This window comes from Cyprinus carpio, chromosome B9 (assembly GCF_018340385.1).
Source record: "Cyprinus carpio isolate SPL01 chromosome B9, ASM1834038v1, whole genome shotgun sequence".
Lineage (NCBI taxonomy): Eukaryota > Metazoa > Chordata > Actinopteri > Cypriniformes > Cyprinidae > Cyprinus > Cyprinus carpio.
This window is the reverse complement of record NC_056605.1, coordinates 13,577,700-13,596,196: the sequence shown is the minus strand read 5'-3', so window position 1 is coordinate 13,596,196 and position 18,497 is coordinate 13,577,700. Positions and strand designations below refer to the sequence as shown.

At 34.3% G+C, this 18,497-nt stretch overlaps 1 protein-coding gene across 5 annotated transcripts in view; it reads right to left on the bottom strand.

Annotated features, from left to right (window-relative positions):
* LOC109051652 (thrombospondin type-1 domain-containing protein 7B-like) overlaps positions 1 to 18,497 on the bottom strand; it is a 223,531-nt gene that overhangs the window by 44,620 nt on the left and 160,414 nt on the right. For all 5 annotated transcript variants that reach the window (XR_006155584.1, XM_042731041.1, XM_042731040.1 and 2 more), the window contains 4 exons: positions 16,421 to 16,536; positions 14,364 to 14,496; positions 12,016 to 12,119; positions 3,473 to 3,664 (listed from right to left, as the gene is read on the bottom strand). Coding sequence is in view for 4 of the 5 variants with exons in the window: in XM_042731041.1 (XP_042586975.1) it covers positions 3,473 to 3,664; positions 12,016 to 12,119; positions 14,364 to 14,496; positions 16,421 to 16,536 (545 nt within the window). In the remaining variant the exon portion in view is untranslated. The remainder of the gene's footprint in view (positions 1 to 3,472; positions 3,665 to 12,015; positions 12,120 to 14,363; positions 14,497 to 16,420; positions 16,537 to 18,497) is intronic.

Sequence of the window (18,497 nt, the reverse complement as noted above, 5' to 3'; positions counted from 1 at the left end):
CCAGAACCCAACACCTGCTGGATATTGTGCATTCAATTAAGCAAGATGCACAATCCTACCTTGCCATTTTTAAGGCTTCATTTCTGTCTTTTTTTTTTTTTTTGTTTTTTTTTATGCTCTTGAATTTCTAGGTTGAAATCTGACATTTTAGCTTGTGATCGCCTTTGATGTGGGATTTCCTAAAAGTATGAGGTGAAGAAAGCCTTTGAAAGTTTATCTGACACAGTGAATACGTCACATTGTGAGACGTGCAGGATCTTAATGAGAGCCAATCATGAGTTTTATGCAAACAAACTAACTAAAGAAGAAAGCACTGCAGTAATTCTCCAACAGATCTGCCTGTAGAGCAGTTCACAGCAGGTCTCTGATCTCTGGTGATAGACAGGACTGTCAAAATATTGTGGGTAGGTGTAATGCTAAAGGAAAGAAGAGGAGGATAGTTAATGAAATAATTAATGTCAATTCTCCTCAGTGGTATTGACTGACTGGAGCACTGAACTCAAAGTTCACTTTAAATGACTTCCTTTTCCAAGACCTTTTTTTCTAGCTTTAGCTGATTATGCTCAGCTAAGGAATATACTAAAGCTGACTTGTCTGTCAGCTTACTCCCTTTGTTAAAATGATATTCCTCAAGTGATACTACAATTGTCTCGAGAATCCATTGTACAGCTTGGCACTAGCTCTCAAAGGATTTTACAAATACACCACTAATTTGTACCCGACCTTGTCAGGATATAAACAAGCTTATCGACTTGCCACGGTATAAGGATTTAGCTCATTCACTGTCGCAGTATTTGTCTTGTTGTGTGACTTTTCCATTCTAAACACTAAACAAACATCTTGCTGACTGTAAGAAATGAATAGTATTTAACCTTGTTCTTATATTTTCTGAGGAAAATTACAACTATTTGATAAAACATGCCAGAGCACATCAACACATATATACAGTACCTACATGATAATTAAAGTACTTTTTTCCTTCTTTATATTTTTGTATATTTATGAAAAAATAAACAGAAACAAATCTTTGCATTGTACAGTCGTGGCCAAAAGTTTTGAGAATTACATAAATATTAGTTTTCAAAAAGTTTGCTGCTAAACTGCTTTTAGATCTTTGTTTCAGTTGTTTCTGTGATGTACTGAAATATAATTACAAGCACTTCATATGTTTCAAAGGCTAATATCGTCAATTACATGACATTTTTGCAAAGAGTCAGTATTTGCAGTGTTGGCCCTTCTTTTTTTAGGACCTCTGCAATTCGACTGGGCATGCTCTCAATCAACTTCTGGGCCAAAGCCTGACTGATAGCAACCCATTTTTTCATAATAACTTCTTGGAGTTTGTCAGAATTAGTGGGTTTTTTGTTTGTCCCACCCGCCTCTTGAGGATTGACCACAAGTTGTCAATGGGATTAAGATCTGGGGAGTTTCCAGGCCATGGACCCAAAATTTCAACATTCTGGTCCCAGAGCCACTTAGTTATCACTTTTGCCTTATGGCACGGTGCTCCATCGTGCTGGAAAATGCATTGTTCTTCGCCAAACTGTTGTTGGGTTGTTGGAAGAAGTTGCTGTTGTAGGGTGTTTTGGTACCATTCTTTATTCATGGCTGTGTTTTTGGGCAGAATTGTGAGTGAGCCCACTCCCTTGGATGAGAAGCAACCCCACACATGAATGGTGTCAGGATCCTTTACTGTTGGCATGACACAGGACTGATGGTAGCGCTCACCTTTTCTTCTCTCGGACAAGCCTTTTTCCAGATGCCCCAAACAATCGGAAAGGGGCTTCATCGGAGAAATATGACTTTGCCCCAGTCCTCAGCAGTCCATTCACTATACTTTCTGCAGAAGATCAATCTTTCCCCTGATGTTTTTTTTGGAGAGAAGTCGCTTCTTTGCTGCCCTTCTTGACACCAGGCCATCTTCCAAAAGTCTTCGCCTCACTGTGCGTGCAGATGCGCTCACACCTGCCTGCTGCCATTCCTGAGCAAGCTCTGCACTGGTGGCACTCCGATCCCGCAGCTGAATCCTCTTTAGGAGACGATCCTGGCACTTGCTGGACTTTCTTGGACGCCCTGAAGCCTTCTTTACAAGAATTGAACCTCTTTCCTTGAAGTTCTTGATGAACCTATAAATTGTTGATTTAGGTGCAATCTTGGTAGCCACAATATCCTTGCCTGTGAAGCCATTTTTATGCAACGCAATGATGGCTGCACGCGTTTTTTGCAGGTCACCATGGTTAACAATGGAAGAACAATGATTTCAAGCATCACCCTCCTTTTAAACATGTCAAGTCTGGCATTCTAACCCAATCAGCCTGACATAATGATCTCCAGCCTTGTGCTCGTCAACATTCTCACCTGAGTTAACCAAGATGATTACTGAAATGATCTCAGCAGGTCCTTTAATAACAGCAATGAAATGCAGTGGAAAGGTTTTTTGGGATTAAGTTAAATTTTCATGGCAAAGAAGGACTATGCAATTCATCTGATCACTCTTCATAACATTCTGGAGTATATGCAAATTGCTATTATAAAAACTTAAGCAGCAACTTTTCCAATTTCCAATATTTATGTAATTCTCAAAACTTTTGGCCACGACTGTACATCCAGTTAACGTCTTGTTCAAACATTTTTTTTTTTTACACAGAATCAGATCTATTAATATACAAATATAATCCAGTATTTTCCAGTGAGACAAACTTATTTATACAATAAATTTATAGATTTATAGCTTTACTCCTTAATCATGTATTCTTTTATGTATTTTTCTACATTATTTTGTACATACATTTTCACATTTTTTATTTATACAAACCCACATTTCTACATTTAAAAAATATAAATTAAATACATTTGTAAGTAAAAAAAAGAAGAAATAAATATATAATAAATAAATTAAATAATTCACAAATAGTAAAGTATAAATATGGTATAAGTGTCATTAGAAAATGTCTCACTAGAACATGCAATGTATTTCTTTCTATCTACACTTTTTGACTTGTTTGTATGTTTAAAATGATTGTTTGTTTATTTCTCCATAATATTATAAAAGAGTTATATTACGTATATTAGGCTGCTGTCACTTTAAGACCTAGTCCATGGATCCAATATACTGATATATATCCATTTTTAACTGTTTACATTTACTGTACTTAGAATATATCTGAATGTGTTTATATGAATTCTCACCAAAACAGATACATTTTTGTGCATTTGACAATTCAAGCAAAATAAGCCACAAAAGAGAACTAGTTCTAGTTTAGTTAAAGCTTATGTTACAGCCTCTTGGATCAACCAGGAGTTACGCAGCTTGCTAAAGAATATAATGGGTAATACACAAACTATTTGTTCACCAGTCTCATAGTCTTTTCCCATTAGTGTAATTAACACATAATGTGTGGAGCTGTCATAATACATGGTACATATTCACAACTTTGTGAATCACCCTTTTAGTTTTCTCAATGGATCTCACCTGTTAGTGTGCGTTTGCGGGTATGTCGGCTCCCACAGCCAGAGCATTCAGAGAATTTCGACCAGGAGCTGAAGGTGCAGTCATCCCTGCACGGCACCCAGCAGCTCCTGAAGCGTGACGGCATCGGACCGGCCCACCGGAGACACTCTGACACGGCTGCCATCTCATCATACTCGTCCACACAGCTCACTCCTGAGAAGACAAACACATCTTTAATACAACAGCTCATTTACAGTTATTGATGCTTAATTCAAAAATGTAATAAACATTCCTGACATTGTAAGTCATTCTACACTTCAGTCAACACCAATCCAATCAGCCTCATTTATGGACAGAAAATAGGTGACATAACCATTCCTCAGGAATTAACATGGATGTAAATTCATGGAAATGTATTCACAGCTGAACCGTACACGGTATGGACACTAAAAGCCATACACTTTTCCCCTTAACTCTTTCTTCTACTGCTCTGATTTCAGATCCTCTCGCATGGAAATAGTCCTTCTCTGCACCACCGCCACTGAGGGACGATAAATGATATGCTTGGCAAATGTGGAGCCGCCTGTTACCTTTTCAGCACACTTCATCCATTCCACCCACAAGGCGATGTATTTCTTGCAGACAGCAGAGATTTTGCCGAGGAACTTAAATTTGCCACTCTGCCTTACATGATGACATGTTTTGACAGAGTCCTCCACAGCATGGTTTGCTTCCACTCAGCTGAGGCTTTTCATGGGAAAACAGTTAAAACATAGCTGTAACGAAGGCACTTTTTCAGACTAAATAGCAGGTCTTAGTATTGGTTGAGCTCTCATTGTGTCCACAGAATATCTCCTAAAAACACCTTAATATCTCCTCTGAATAAGACATTACGCAATATTCAATATAGAATAAAAAAAAGTGGATTCAATATATGCTGTATATGTAAAAAAAAAAATTATATATATATATATATATATATAATTATAATTATATTTGCATTATTTGAATGACGTATATAGTATGTATGTAGAGTATTTACATTGCCAAGCAATTGCATCAACATATAACTCTACTGCCACATGTATTTCTACACTACGGTTCAGAAGTTTGGGGTTGGAAAGAATCTTATGTTCAACAAGGCTTCATTTATTAGATCAAAAATACGGTGAAAAAAGTAATATTGTGAAATATTTTTACACTTTAAGATAACTTTTCTATTTGAATTTCTGTGATGGCAGTTGAATTTTCAGCATCATTACTCCGGTCTTCCATGTTGGATGATCCTTCAGAAGTCATTCTAATATGCTGATTTGCTGGTTATTAATATTAATTAATGTTTTAATGTGAAAACTGTGATACGTTTTCAGGATTCTTTGATGAATAGAATGTTTAGAAGAACAGCATTTATTTGAAATAAATTCTGTATTCTAACATAAAAAAAAAGTTTTACTGTCATTTTTGATCAATTTAACACATCCCTGCTAAATAAAAGCATTAACTTATTAAAAAAAAGAAAAAAGTAGTGTAATAAAGAGATCCTCAGAAGCTGTATTTTTTATTAATTCAATCATTTCATTAAATAAAATAAATACATTAATTAATAAAATAGTTTAGTAGGTAGTTAACAGTGAATTAATTATGATTAGACCCCCACAAGTAAAGTTATGTCAAAATAATGCATTAACAAGCCATGAGTTCATGTTAGTGTGTGCTCTTGGGCTCATTATAAAAGTTTCTCTCTTCTAATTAAAACTTTATATTTCCAAGCTAGAAGACCTGTATGTCAGTCTATAGCAGAATGAGCTTCTGGCAAAAAAGCTTCCGGTTGAGTGTGGTAGCATTACAGTGATTTAATAAACCAATAAATTTTTGGATGTATAGGGAAAAGTCTTGTTTATATTAATACCATAAAACCTTTTTATAATTATTTTATATTATAATGTAACTATTATATATTTTCTATATATATATATATATATTACAACCCTTTAATTGATTCAATTCAATAATAATTAAATAAAACTAATACATTAATTAATAAAATAAATTGTAATTATTTAATTATTAAAACAATATATGCAGTTTAGTTCCCCCTTTAAAAATAGTGTATTAAGAGTAATACTAAATGCATTTAGAAAAAGTACCATGGTGTTACCATGTTTTTTTGGTTTCATGACGTGTCATAGTGTACTTTGAAGCACCATATTTTACTGTCTTATACCATGACTGAACAACAGTACTTCCACACTACTTTTTGGCAGTGTATAAAAAAAAAAAAAAAAAAAAATAAATTAAAAAAATAAACAAACAATAAATAATACAGACCTTTTCATTTCTTTTACAAAAGAGTAACTAGAATAAATAATAATAATAAAAAAAAATAACATTTGAACTTTATTGCACAAAAAAGAAGAAATTCGTATAGTTATTTCAGCTACAGTGAGCCTCCATGCCCAGAGTTTGTTTTTATGGATAGTCTTTAGTACAGTAGGTGTCCACTCTCGACTGCATATGCCACATTGATAATTAATAATGTATTGATTCAGATCTGTAGGAAATAAAATTCCAACCCTTGCAGATTTGTGCCAGGCGGTCTCCGAACACAGAAGAGAGGGATCAATATAGAGATTAGAATGCAGAACAAAGACCCAGTGCATGCTGAAGTGCCACTTTAAGAGCCAAAATTAAATTTGACTCAAATCCGCAGGAACGCCACCTTCCCCGGGGCAATGCGATGCTGTTATCTCAGAAAGTGACCCTCTGATGTCTTTGAAGAGGCATACATGTACACATATGCCTTTAACACATCTTATTGATTCCTATTTGAATTTCAAATTTTGTTCTCTGACCAAAGTGTTTGCCCTCTCCACTTCAGAGTAACGTGGGTGGAGATAGTATATAGACGTAGGATGGCGTTTTAATAAAACATCATAGTTTTTAGCTTTTGTTTCTACAGTCATAAAAATTACATATTCAGATTATGATTGCAAAGTCATTTTATCTGTATTTCTGCACTCGCCCACAGTTTGTTAGCTCTACTTTATATGCATGATTACGGCAAAATCAGTCTTACTATATGGCTGATTATTAAATGTTTAAACATCATAAATACTCTACCATTTAAAGGTTTGGGGTCAGATTTTTATTATATTATTATTATTATTTTTATTAATATTATTATTATTATTACTTTTTTTTATATACTTTTATTCAGCCAGGGTGCATTGAATTGCTCAAAAATGATGGTTAAGACATTTACTGTATAATGATACAAGAGATTTCTATTTCAAATAAATGCTGTTCTCTACAATAATATTAAGCAGCACAACTGTTTTCAAGATTTATAATAAATAGAAATGTTTATTGAGAACCAAATCAGCATATTAAAATGATTTCTGAATGATCCTGTGACTCATTAATGGCTGCTAAAAATTCGGCTTTGCCATCACAGGAATAAATTACATTTGAAAACACATGAAAATAGGAAACAGATATTTTAAATTGTAATAATATTCACAATATAACTGTTTTACTGTATTTTTGATCAAGTAAATGCATTGTTGGTGAGCATTAAAGAGACTTTTTTTTAAAACATTTTTTAAAAAATTACAAAATCTTACCAATCCCATAACATTAAATACCCATTTGTGACCCTGGACCACAAAACCAGTCTTAAATGTCATTTTTTTTAAATTGAGATTTATAGATCATATGAAAGCTGAATAAATAAGCTTTCCACTGATGTATGGTTTATTAGGGCCGGATAATATTTGGCCGAGATACAACTATTTGAAAATCTGGAATCTGAGGGTGTAAAAAAAATCTAAATACTGAAGTTATTTGAAGTTGTCCAAATGAATTCTTAGCTATGCATATTACTATTCAAAAATTAAGTTTGGATATATTTACAGTAGGAAATTTACAAAATATCTTCATGTAACATGATCTTTACTTAATATCCTAATGATTTTTGGCATAAAAGAAAAAACTATCATTTTGACCCATACAATGTATTTTTTGGCTATTGCTAAAAATATACCCCAGCGACTTAGGACTGGTTTTGTGGTCCAGGGTCACATTTGAGTTCAAATTATCATATTATAATAAAGTGATTAGTGGTCATTATACTAAAGTATTAAAATATTGAATGATGTAACTCATCAGAATCAAGAGAACTGTGTTGCATATTATGTACCTAAAATGACATTGTGCACATGATTGAATATTGATTCAGAGCATTTTGCCCTTCAGATTGAATTGTTAAATGTGAGTTTTGAGAAGAGATCTTTATCTTTTTTACTATTTAGAATTTCCAGGGTAGAGATCAGTTTGTTCCTCCTACTCTGTGTCTGCTAGCTTCCTTTTCTTCCTCACACTCATTCCCGGTTCCCACAGTGCACCAGAGACAGAAAGGTTGACAGTAGTGATTCTGATTGGAGCGCCCAGGCTGCCCATTTTTAGCACAATTATTTCCCCTCTCTCCTCCATTCCTATACCACTCTCTTTCAATTTATCTCGTCTCCCTATTGTTAACATTTTATTCTTATCTCGGCTCATGACAGGGATCAACTTAATAATGCAGCCACTTACAAAGGTGACAATGTTTGCTGACTACTCAAAAGGACACAGCAGAGAACTTTTTTTGGCCCTTAAAAAGACTGTCAGACTTGCCAGCTAAGCTCCTCAGTCCTCAATAACGGCACAGGCCGAATGGACACCACCCCCCACCCACCCCAGAAGATGTCTCTTTTCATTAGAGTAACCCTTTCATGTGCTCCTAAAATTAAAATCTTGATATGTGGGAATCTAAGTCCAATTAAATAAGGCACAGACACTGTGAAAGATACTCCCACAGCCACCCCACAATAATAGAAAATGATTAACAGAGACATTTTAATCAATAAATTAAGACAAAGTTAGGTATGTGTGATGTAATCAATATATGTGCCTTCTTAAATACACCCAACATGATTTAGTGGGCACCAAAAAGTTGCTCAAGTCAAAATGTCCAAAATAAGATCAAAAAAAGTACAAGTCAAGTGTGAAACGACAAAGCGTCGAACACCAGCTGCAAAAATTCACCCTAAAAGTATTTACTGTACCCTGAAAGTGATGCAAATTTCTGTCAGCTAATCCACAGCAAATACAAAAATACTCCAGTCACTGACATGCTATAATGCAAAAATACAACCCATCTGATAATACAGATTTCTGCATGTGGAGGTTTTGTGGACAATGACAGGAGTGTTTTTTGTACTGTTGTACTGGGGTTAATTGTGCAAGAACACATACTAGAAACCAACTCTACAGTGACTTGATGACCTAAAAGTGTTAAGAGTTGTCAGTGTGAGCGTTGCTGCCTACACTGAAATTCAGTCATACATTTTAAATGAGAGCTGGTGATTTGAGGCGATATGAATGACAGTGACTGCTGGCAGTGGGACAAAGGTGACTAGAGTTTAACTTTATACAAAAAAGCAGTGTGTGATTTCACTAGTGATCATAGCAGGTATTTATATGCAAAGTGTGGATCAAGAACAGCATCTAAAACTATTATGAATCACCTTATCCTTTTAGGTTCACCAAATATTGACTTCATGAAATCATTAGGTTGATCTGATTATATTTACTAAATAAATTAAATATTTAACAAATATCTTCAATGCCAATGCCAACATATTAATGTTATGTAATGCTGCTGAAAATTCAGCTTTGCCATCACAGGAATAATTGGAACAATTGAAATAATATATTAAAATAAATATATCAAAAAAATGAAACAGCTATTTTAAATTGTTATAACATTTCACAATATTAGTGTTTTTTTGTTTTTTTTTTACTGCATTTTTGACCAAATAAATCAGCCTGGATTAGCATAAACTGACCCCAAACTTTTGAATGGTAGTTTATGGTATGTATTTAATAGCATATTGTAAAATAAATAAATAAATAAATATAGCCATTGTGTAATTATTTGTCTGTTACTTTTTTTAAATATTTTTTAAATTGTGGTTAGGTTTAAAGTAAGGGTGGTGTTTATGGCTCCAAAAAAATAAATAAATAAATAAATAAATAAATAAAAACCTTTAACTATTCACATACATTTCTAATATAAGTAATATAAAGGATAAATACAATTTAGTTTGTCTGTTTCTAAAGCTGTGCATATATTAAAAATGTTGTCAATACATCCCTACTGTATGTTATAGCACATGTGCACAAAACGTACAAAAACATGCATGTAAACATTATATGTGAATAGTAATGAGATCAGACCAGACTTCCAATAAGAGGGTGACAGCGGCGGGTCACGTGATCACCAACAGACGCAGTCACTCATATCACCTCACATTTTCAACTCTCACTGAAAACTAATGACTTCTGGTCGCTCTCTCGCTGTAAATCTGTCTGCGAAAGCACAATACGTGTGAGGTTCGCGTTAGTTTTGCAGAGGTGTCTGTCTTTCTGGTTCATTTAGTGTAATTTACTGCATTGCCTTCTAGCCCTGTTATTTATTTTGGAGGATGCTGATAGAGCAAGTGTTCTCGAACACAGCAGGACTCTGCTGCTGGCTCATTTGCATCTGTGTGGCGGTGAGCGTCTGCGTGCCTGTCTCAAGCCACCACTCCACCTGAGTACGCCAAGCATAATCAAATTACACCAGCCAGGGATGCTTACCTAAAATACAACAATAAATCATCCGGGTACATAAACAACCTGCGTAATTTTTAATCACTAGACTAAAACAAGAGCTCATTGCAGTTGTGGTGGCGGTACTCGCTGTGACTGTAGGTCTCGTGGAATAAAAAGCAGGAACGAATTGGTGAACATTCGTAAATTAGCCGAGATTTATTGTTTACTTTAATTTATGCCCTCATGCGGTGAGATCCAAGGGGAGGTCAACAGTATGTCAAGTGCTGGTTTAAATAAACCTTGAAATTCAATCTGCACACAAGCAAGCGCTCGCTGCAGTCCATCTTCATGTAATCCGTATCCTAACCTTGCTGTGGAGGCACTCGTACTATAGCAGCTACTTACTGCTGGCTATTTGAATCTTCCATTGCAGGATAACATTTACACAGACTTATTATTTCCAATGATTGGCCTCATTAATTTTAATGAATGCACTCAATATCTGGAATAATACTGACCTTTGACTCGGCCCAAAATGTCAGCTTTCTTCCATTGTACCAATATGATATTCAGATAAACCGGGGAAGGTCAGTAAAATGTCATACTACATTGTGTCTAAATGTAATAACTTCTGGATACAATCATTTAGTTTAATTTGATCTCAATAAATTCAAGGTTTCTGTGAAAAAAATACGTAATGTTTGAAATTACTGAAGATGTTTGAAAAATCCATTTATTTTGAATTATCATAATCTTTTATGTCAACGCTTTATAAAAACTACAAAACGTCATTATCAAATATTATATTTAACATGTACATTCAAATAGGAATACATTTTCATAGAAATCAAAAATTTATTATATTTGAGTTATTTGAATGGAAATAGAACTAATGACCTGTGAAGAGTTATGTAATGAACTTGTGTTAATCATCAACCTAGGAATTAAAGTACTGATATCTATTATATACTGATATTTATATTTTTTGAATAGGTGGTAACACTTTACAGGGAATGGTTCTCACTATTAACTAGTTGCTTATTAGCATGACTATAATTAACATATTGGCTGTTTATTAGTAATTATAAAGAACATATTCTGCATGACCATATTCTACATCCCTAATCCTACCCAATTTCTAAAGTTAACAACTACCTTACTAAGTATTAATAAATTAGGAGTTTATTGAGGCAAAAGTCATAGTTAATGGCTTACTAATGGCGAGAATTGGACCTTAAAATAAAGTGTGACCGAATACATTTCAACATTTCTGATAAAATTCAGATATTTAACTGTAATGACACAGACTTCATCAGAAACTGTACTGAAATTAATCCAATTCATTTCTGGAATGATACTGACATTTGCACAAAAATGTCAGAATATGTTAAGATTTTTACACTTAAAAAAAAAAAAAAAACTATGGTGTTAAACACACTGAATTAAAGTGAAATTTTGAAAGAGGAAAGACTGGAATAGTATTTTCTTGTACAACATTTAAATAAACTTTGTGTTATTTACAACTTAAAAAATATATTTTTTACAGTAAAGATCACAGACAAAACACATATACAGAACAGCCCCGTAAATACAAAAAGTATGGTTATGTGACTTCACACGGTTTTTTTTTTTTTTTCTCTTTTTTTAAGCATGTCACCTGTGCCCTAAAGGCAGAGTGTTTCTCTTTCATTGTCGGTGATGTTTGACAGCTTTCACTTCCATTCTGTCATAATCACACTGGGGCTGCAGCATGCTGCATTAACACTTCACACACTGTACAGTGCCAATGAACAAAGCAGAGCTCAAAGCCATGAACACAGCCATATACAGTACACAGTGATGCATATAGCTCAGAGGGAGAGCCACAAAGGTGGCTATTAAGTGTACTATGAGAACCCACTCTTTTACATAAAGCAAAGTTCTCTTACCTCTCATCTCTAATCCTTTACCACACGATTCACTGGCTCCCGTCATTCCCTGCTGGACAGAATCTGGGACCAGAGTACATGGATGCCATCTGTGTGTCTTCCATCTGAAAAAGAAAAGAAGGTTTATAGTGATGGTTTGATGTTAGAAAATAAACCAAAGCATTGCTGCCAGGAAATCGTTTTTGAATGCGTTTTTATAGTCCAAGACAGGCACTTATAAATAGGTATTATTTAGATATATATAAAATACGAAAAATAATACAAAGATGTATGCATGTAAGCAGACCTTCCAGTATAAATGCACTGCACACCAATAGAACCCTGGTTACAGTACTTAAACCAGTGTTAACCAGTCTTTTATGACACATGTAATTAAATGCCTTTCAATTCAGGGGCTATAACAGGAAAATGACTTTCACTCCATGTGACCCAGGTCTTGCCTTGCAAAATAGAAAAAAATGTGACTGTTGAATAAATCCTATAAACCAGTAGTAATGAAGTGCTGCATTAAATGAATGACTTTGTTTCAGCATACTAAACAGTTTCTTGTCAATAGTTTTAATTACAAGGGATTTTAATGGCAGATGCCAATGCCGACCTCTAGAGATCAGAGCAGTCAATGGTTAATATGAATCTAATACATTCACTAGTTCACTGCTAATACATGTTTAAAAGTGCAAATATTTAATGCAGGCTAAAAATGAACTTGAGGGTATTTAATATTAGATCATTAAACCTGCATGCCTAAAAAATAAAAAAAGCTGCTTAAAATTATTGTAATTTATACTACAGGGCTACTGAATGTTAGAATCTGATTGAACTGTTTATAAACTTTCTAAGGTGTGCAATTATTTTCAGGGAAACGCATGGCTTAAGTAGTTCCAGGCAGGTTTTGACCCCATTACATGTCCAGATCACTTCGACAAATGATTTAATTTATGTCAAAGGTCCTTACAGCCTACAACAGTACAAGAATCAAAACCCACAACAACACTTAACTGTCAAATAAATATAGTAAACAACAAGATATAAATGAAAAAAAAAAAAATAATAATAATAATTTTGCTACAAAATTACATTGTATTATATACTATCAATGGCTCAAGCCTCTGTTTGTAACTAGATCTAAAATTACATTTGGAATTAGCAACGGAGGCACTTTAAGGACAAAACCTGAAAAATGTGAAGAACTTTGTGAGTTGTGTTAACTGTAGTATAAGCACAATAACTGACTCAAGTCCATTGAATTATTAAAAAATAATGCATACCCAAGGACCCAATCCGCTTAATATCAACTCATTTAACTTGATCTGTTTACTATTTCTAATAATGCAACAACCCATTGTCATGCAAAAGTTTGGAGTTGGTAATTTTTTGTTTTTTTGCTGTTGTTTGTTTTTTATTTTGTCTTATTGTCAGCAAGGCTGCATTTAATTAAAATACTGTAAAACAGTCATTTGTAATTTATTCCTGTGAATAAATTACATTTTTTTTTTGATTTGGTGCTTAATAAACATTTCTTATTATTATCAATGTTAAATTAAGCTCTGTTTAATATTTTTGTGGAAAGTGTGATACATTTTTATTTTATTTATTTTTTTTCAGAATTTTTTGATGAATAGAAAGTTTAAAAGAACCTTATTTATTTGAAAATAGAAATATTTTGTAATAATGTAAGTCTGTTATTTTTTTTATCAATTTAATGCATCGTTGTTAATAAGGTTTTTTTCTTTTTCTAAAAAAAAAGTACTGACCACAAACTTTTGAACGCTAGTATACTGTATGTCAGCTGCATTGCATTTATTCAACAATGCCCTGTGACTTTTCATGCATTCAGAAGCATTGACTGAGGTTTATTTGCATGGTGTAAAACATGAAAGTGTCACACAGAGCCAACAGTGTTTGTTTGTTTGTTTGTTTGTTTTTTAAATGGGGCAAAATGACAGAAACAAAATGCTATCTGTTGTAACTATGACTGTGTTAAAAAATCAGCCTGCTTCTATTTGTGAATAAACTTGGCAGAATAACAGTTGAATAAGTTAGCTGCAAAATCACATTCACATATATTCATGAGTCGGAGAAACTCGCACATAACTTGGCATTTACATGCGTAGTAAATTACAGCTACAATGTGTGACTTGTGTATTTTGAGGATAGTATTGTAAGCTTATAAAAACAGTATATAATATATTTATTCATGCATTGCATGTGATTCTGAACTGCTGTCCACATTTGTAAATGGTTTTGATACTATCAACTCCACAAAACTAAAACTGGCTGGACCGCAAACATTGTGTCAGTCTAGCTTACAAGTTGGTAAACCACTAGTGCAACTGCAGTTTATTCACCTGTAAATAGGACAAACCAGAAGAGCCTCACATTCTCTCTCCTCATATAAAGTATCAGGACACTCTTGACCCCCATTGGCCGCCCTCTGGATGATGAACCTGTATCGTGACTGCGAGGGCACGCTGCTGTTCACTGCACAGTACACACACAAAGAAAACATTACTTTCACCCATCTTTCACTTTATTAGTATTCTGACAGCGATTACCACAGCAGGAACAATTCAAAGAGCTCTTTAGATAAGAGGTAATGATATGATTCTCTGGTGGAGTTCACTTCCTGTTCCCTGTATGGATCCTAAGCTGATGTAATGACTTCATTTAACAGACATTGTAAGGCTCATTACACATTGCTAATTACTAAAAGACTGATAATAGCACAATTAAGAAGGCGCTCTCATTAACAGAAGACCCAACAGGGTAAAGCACACTATTTACTGAGGGGATATAAGTTATTTAAAACATTTCTTCAAATGTTACCATTTGATTCAATCATAATAAATGTCTGTTTACTCCTGGTTTCTTTAGTGGAAGTAATGGTCAATTAATAGTCTCATTAAAATGTGATAAAACTGTCATGTGGGTTAAAAAGCCCCTCCTGAGAATGAGCTACATGTATGTGGTCTGGCTTTCTCCATGTTTGCAGCAGAGGTGCAAGATATCACATCCTAGCAGTCTCAAGTGTGTGAAAGTGTAAATCCTGTTTTCATTATCAACACACTTACAGTAAATGTAAATGGGCCAACACAATAAACTCATGTAGTTTATTTTGTACTTTTTATTCAAAGTCCCTTTTAAAGAAAGACTCTGCAGCCATAGTTGCTTAAATTCTTATTCCCAAATGGACTCATCCTAATGTCTTTTAAAACACATTTATTTATTTATTTATTTTCTGTGAAAAGAGAGTTAACACAGGTCTTTCTATACAATAATTTATAATGTCCTGTCAAGAGCTTAGGTTACCAAGATTTTCAGCCAATAATAACATATTTCAGTCTTTTCAAAAAGTTATTGCAATGGCTTCAGAAGACAAGGAACATTGTCCACAAGTCTTATGGACCACTTTTACGATACATTTGAGGTGCTTTTTTGTTCCTGGAGCTAGATACAGTATACATTACTGTTCAAAAGTTTAAGGTCATTAAATAATTTTTTAGATGAATCTATACTTGTATTCAGAGCGCATGCATTAAGGCGTGTAGTTTAAGGAACTTAATTCTAGGAACTAGCCAGCAGGGTGGCTCTTAGGGAACAATTTCTCCCTCGGGCAGACAGCGACATCTTTATTCACGGCATTTACAAACATAAACAACCGGTGAATGGAGGACAATTTACGAGATTGAAAGAGCATGAAAATCTGACTAAATCTCCTATGACAACTTTTAGTGTTATCATCGAGGCTGAGAAAGAACACAACGCTGCATACAATAAATGCCATTATTGCTGTTTTCCATGTTTGTGAAAAAAACACTTTTACATGGCTTTTTAAAAATGCCGGGTAGTCTGTGTTTTGTATGCGTTTGGCCAATCAGTGTACACTTACAACACTAGTAGTTCATATAGAACAGTTTTAGACCCTACTCTGAAGTAGGAGCTAATTTAGTTCCCCAAAATGGAGTTCCTAGAACTAAATACATTCCTAGCTCCTGCGGTGCAAACATGTCAAAAAGTGGGTACTTCCATCAATATTTCTAGGAATTATAAAAAAGTTCATCCAGTGCGAAAGCCCCTTTAGTGAAAGTTACAAAAGATAGCTATTTCCATTGAAAGTTTACATTTTTTTGAACTTTCTATTCACCAAAATATAAAGTTTCTGCTTTTCTGTTTTTGCTTCTTTGACAAAAATATATATTTTTTCAAATTACCGACCACAAACTTTTTAACAGTGTTGTTGTATGGTAAGAGCTGAGTCGAAAAAAAAAAAAATCTATTAATGTGCTGTACAGGAAAAATAAAAGCATGCCGTTTTGGCTTTTTATTTTCAGGTGAACTATCCTTGTAAGTGAGGTACCACTGAAATGTCACAGCTAAAGGTTGTATGCAGAGATTGTATCAATACCTGGCAGGCATGTGGTAGGGCAGGCTGTCCATTCACTGAAAGGAGTCACAATGCAATCTTTCTTACAGGGAAGTAAACAGGGTTGAATGGTGTCTGGTCGGGCAGCTTCTGGACACCTATGACACACACACACATGGAGAATTGAGAGTAGGAACATTTTTTTTTTTTCACGATCAGTGATAAGCTGTCTTGAATCACACCACAGTTGCTCTGTCCTTGACCTTCTAGCACAGGTGCAGATATCATCTGTGCTGACTGTAAGTACTGCTTGATTTACTGTACCCCACAAACCCAGACATTATCATGTACAGATACAACACAGTTACAATGACACTATCTGAGTAACAGAAGATCACGACCACATTGTAGGGGAAGCTGATGTAATATTTATTGTGTCTTACCAGCAGAGCCTGCAGCTGATCGTATTTGAGTGAGTATACGGTAAAGGTGATTTATTTTGGTATGAGTGACAAGAAGTGAGAGGTTATGTGAGCCTTTATAATTTTTAAGAGAGAGAGTTTGAGAGAACGCCCACACAGCTCTCTAGACGGTACTCTCTCATCTAATGGAAAGTGTGTTTATCATCTGGCTCAGTACAATTCTTGATTCTCTTTGGTCAATCAGTGTTTTAAGGCCTTATGCTTTTTGTGTAATGACTCCATATTTGTCAACCAATTTCCATCATACAATTCTGCAAAAATAATAGTAGTAGTTTCTTCCCCAAATACAGTATGTGGACCATGCAGTACCATTCAAAAGTTTGGGGTTAGTAAGATTATTTTTTTTTTAATGTTTTTAAAAGACGCCTCTTATCAAAAAAACAGTAAAAACTGTAATTTTGTGAAACATTATTACAATTTAAAATATATGAAATATATTAAAAAAAAATCTACAAAAATTATTCCTGTGATGGCAAAGCTGAATTTTCAGCATCATTAGTCTTCAGTGTCTGATTGCTGCTCAAAAAACATTTATTTCGTGAATCAATATTTTGTTTATTTTTTTGAAAACAGTTGTGTTGCCTAATATTTTTGTGGGAACCATGATGGATTTTTTCAGTATTCTTTTATCAAAATAAATTCAAAATAACTGTGTTTATTTGAAATAGAAACCTTTGTGACATTATAAATGTCATAACTGTCAAAACTGTCATACATTTTTTTTCTTCACTTTTTTTTAATTTAATGCATCCTTGCTGAATAAAATAATTAATTTTAATAATAATAAAAAAAATCTTACTGCCTCCAAAACAGTAGACTGCAACTTTGTCTTGACAATATAGATGGGTAACATAACTGAAAAAAAAAAGTCAAAGTTTCTAGTTATTTATTAGTTTTAGTTATTTTATATCAACATATTTTTAATTGTTATCTGTGGAAAAAAATAAGTACATCCCAACATTTAGTTTACTTTTTCACATCAGTATACCTGTTTCATACTGCACCTCTCCTAGCACTCTGTGGTATTGGTTTCTTCTAACATACTAAACAAAATTTTACTTAAATCAATATTTTATGCACATCGATTTATTTGGTAAACAGCCATGTCGCAGGAGGGATAATGACATTCTCCCTGGATAATGCACAGGCAGCTGGTCATTTTCACAAAACAAACCCCTTCAGGGTGAAACGAGAGCCATTATTTTGCAATAATGACTAGATGACTGTACATGATCTCTTACATATGCACCAGGGTGTATGTCCTGCTGAGGAGTCTGTCTCATGCGTGTCCTTGTGAGTGTGAGTATGTGCATGCTTTTGTTTAAGAGCATGTTGCCCCACAGAGAACGTCCAACCCAATGAGCTGGATTCTGGACATTTCATTTCCAGACTTGGTTCAATTCCCAGCATGCAGCAGCTCTAAAGAGAGGCAGCAGGGCTCAGCAGGGCTCTACCAACTACTGGCTTTGGAGACCAGCAAACAGGACACATCAAAGCAGGGTACAAGAAAGAACAGAGGCATGAATCATCTGCTTCTCTCTCACTTTTGTGCTCTGTGGAGCAGAATGTCATTACAGAGGGCAATCACCCAAAGGCAATGATGCTACAGAGCTTTAGGAAAGGAACAAAAGAGTGGG